The sequence below is a fragment of the Lipotes vexillifer genome, unplaced genomic scaffold (genome assembly GCF_000442215.2).
Source record: "Lipotes vexillifer unplaced genomic scaffold, Lipotes_vexillifer_v1.1 scaffold809, whole genome shotgun sequence".
Lineage (NCBI taxonomy): Eukaryota > Metazoa > Chordata > Mammalia > Artiodactyla > Lipotidae > Lipotes > Lipotes vexillifer.
The window spans coordinates 922,098-924,510 of record NW_006788521.1 but is presented as its reverse complement, the minus strand read 5'-3'; the positions used below and the strand labels follow the sequence as shown (position 1 = coordinate 924,510).

General features: G+C 48.0%; 1 protein-coding gene across 2 annotated transcripts in view; it reads left to right on the top strand.

The window, feature by feature from the left end:
• NR4A3 (nuclear receptor subfamily 4 group A member 3) overlaps positions 1-2,413 on the top strand; it is a 33,907-nt gene that overhangs the window by 592 nt on the left and 30,902 nt on the right. The window contains exons 1-2 of one of the 2 annotated variants that reach the window (XM_007461645.1): positions 487-517; positions 1,842-2,413. In XM_007461645.1, coding sequence (XP_007461707.1) covers positions 487-517; positions 1,842-2,413 — 603 coding nt within the window. Of the gene's footprint in view, positions 1-486; positions 518-1,841 lie in introns of those variants that run through there. The other variant, XM_007461646.1, reaches the window with a different exon arrangement.

Below are 2,413 nucleotides of genomic sequence, written 5' to 3'. Positions count from 1 at the left end.
GGGAAAGAGAGAAAGCATTTGAGCTGAAAACCAAGGAGTAAATTTGATTTGGGCAAAAGAAAGGATTGCAGGTTTGGCTTGTAATACCTCTTTATGCATTTGGTAAAGGGATACCAGGTGCCTGGCCAAAGAGATGCAGATAAATAGAACTCAGTCCCAGCAAGCTCATCTTCTATCTGGAAACCTCAGCAAGACACAAAGAAGAGCAATAGGTAGGGATTGGCAGAGAAGAATGATGGAAAAGACTCATGGAGAAATTCAAGGGAGGAGAACAAGTGAAACATCAGGCAGTGTTCTTTCTTTTAAATGACTAGCCTTTCATTTCACCCCAACAACTGGACAGCAGGCTAAGTGCTCTTTTAACTTCAAACTAATGAGTGTTTGTAGGGCGCTCGGAAAATAAAGGCTTGAACTGGCCTCTCCTCATCACTGCTTCTTCCACCAGGACCTCCACACCTTTCTACAAGTCAAGATTTCATCCCATACATGTATGACTCAATCAGATTTGGAAATGTGGGTAAGAGAAAGATGTCAAAGGAGATGTGAAGTATTCACTTTTCTATTAGTCACACCTTTTACACCATAGACTCCAAAGACACGTTAAGCACGTGGTTTGCCTTTGGCTCAGAAAAATCAACCACCAGAAACTGCCCAGTTTACTATTTATATTTAGCCATAAAGAAAGGGAAATAATTAGATAAATTATCCACTAGATCCAATATTTCTTAGGGCTTTCTCATCCAGTTCAACCTCTGAACAATAGTAAGCACTACAGATATCATTGCTTTGGGGGCTGAGAGAAACTAGACCTATTAAGAAGCTGCTTTCTTTTCTAGGGGTGCTAATTCTTCTGTCATAAGAAAATATGTAGATAACTAACCTATTATGACAACTGTAAACTACTGTTATAAAGCAGCCACTGATATATTTTATTTCTTAGAATGGGGGGGAAATACACACACACACACACACACACACACACACATATAGCATATATGGCAGAGAGCAGGTTTGGTGGGTGTTCTGTTGCAGCTGCTGATCTTTTTCTTTGCAGATGGTACAAACTCCCCCGAGTCCATTTCCTGGACCTACGTTCCTATCTCACCACCTAGCTGGCTGAAATCATCAACAGGGGTCCAGTTTAAGCAGGCTGCTAGCCCTTCTTGGAGGAGTAGGGAGAGGGTGGGAGAAAGCAACCACAATGTGTGTGGGTAGCCTCAATTGGCACTGATAAAACGTTAGAATGTCACTGGGCCAGTAAGTCCCATGTAGGACACCTTTTTTTTTTTTTTTTTTTTTTACTAACTCATAGGTTTACAAATCAAAGCGTGTGACTTGGGGAACCAGTGGTCTCTTTCACCCAAAAGAAACCAACACGGCATTCACTGGATTTCTTCTTGTCCTCCCAATTTGTGGCCGAGGTCACTTCATTTAATCTCTAGGGCTCAAAACCACTTTTAAAAACACGACTGGGCTTATGAGGGAAGACATCAAAATTCACAGACATAGTGGAGGACAGGGCAAGGGACGGAAGGTGGGCACAGAAGTCCTCAGGAGGCTGGGTTTTGGTAACCTGTGTCCCCTTTGGCAGTTTGTCAGGGATTCAACTTTCTTCCCAGGGGAAGAAGGAAGGAAGGAAGGAAGGGAGGAAGGAAGGAAAGAAGGAAGGGAGGGAGGGAGGAAGGAAGGAAGGACAGACTCTAAGTCTATGATACTAGAAGGTGAAAAGAATGTCACTTCCTCTCTATTTCCCATATTGGAGAGTGGCAAGTCCATTGCTACCTGTTAGCTAGCAAGAGTGCCGACTTGCTTCTGAGAGACCTTTTTCCTCTCCCTTGCAGATATGCCCTGCGTGCAAGCCCAGTATAGCCCTTCACCGCCAGGTTCCAGTTATGCAGCACAGACATATGGCTCGGAATACACCACAGAGATCATGAATCCTGATTACTCCAAGCTGACCATGGACCTCGGCAGCACCGAGATCACAGCCACGGCTACCACGTCCCTGCCCAGCTTCAGTACCTTCATGGAGGGCTACTCGAGCAACTACGAACTCAAGCCCTCCTGCCTGTACCAAATGCAGCCGTCGGGGCCCCGGCCTTTGATCAAGATGGAGGAGGGCCGCGCGCACGGCTACCACCATCACCACCATGACCACCACCACCACCACCACCAGCAGCAGCCATCCATTCCGCCCCCCTCGGGCCCGGAGGACGAGGTGCTGCCCAGCACCTCCATGTACTTTAAGCAGTCCCCGCCGTCCACCCCCACCACGCCGGGCTTCCCCCAGCAGGCGGGGGCGATGTGGGAGGACACGCTGTCCTCGGCACAGGGCTGCATCGCACCCGGCCCGTTGCTCGACCAGCCGATGAAGGCGGTGCCCACGGTGGCAGGCGCGCGCTTCCCGCTCTTC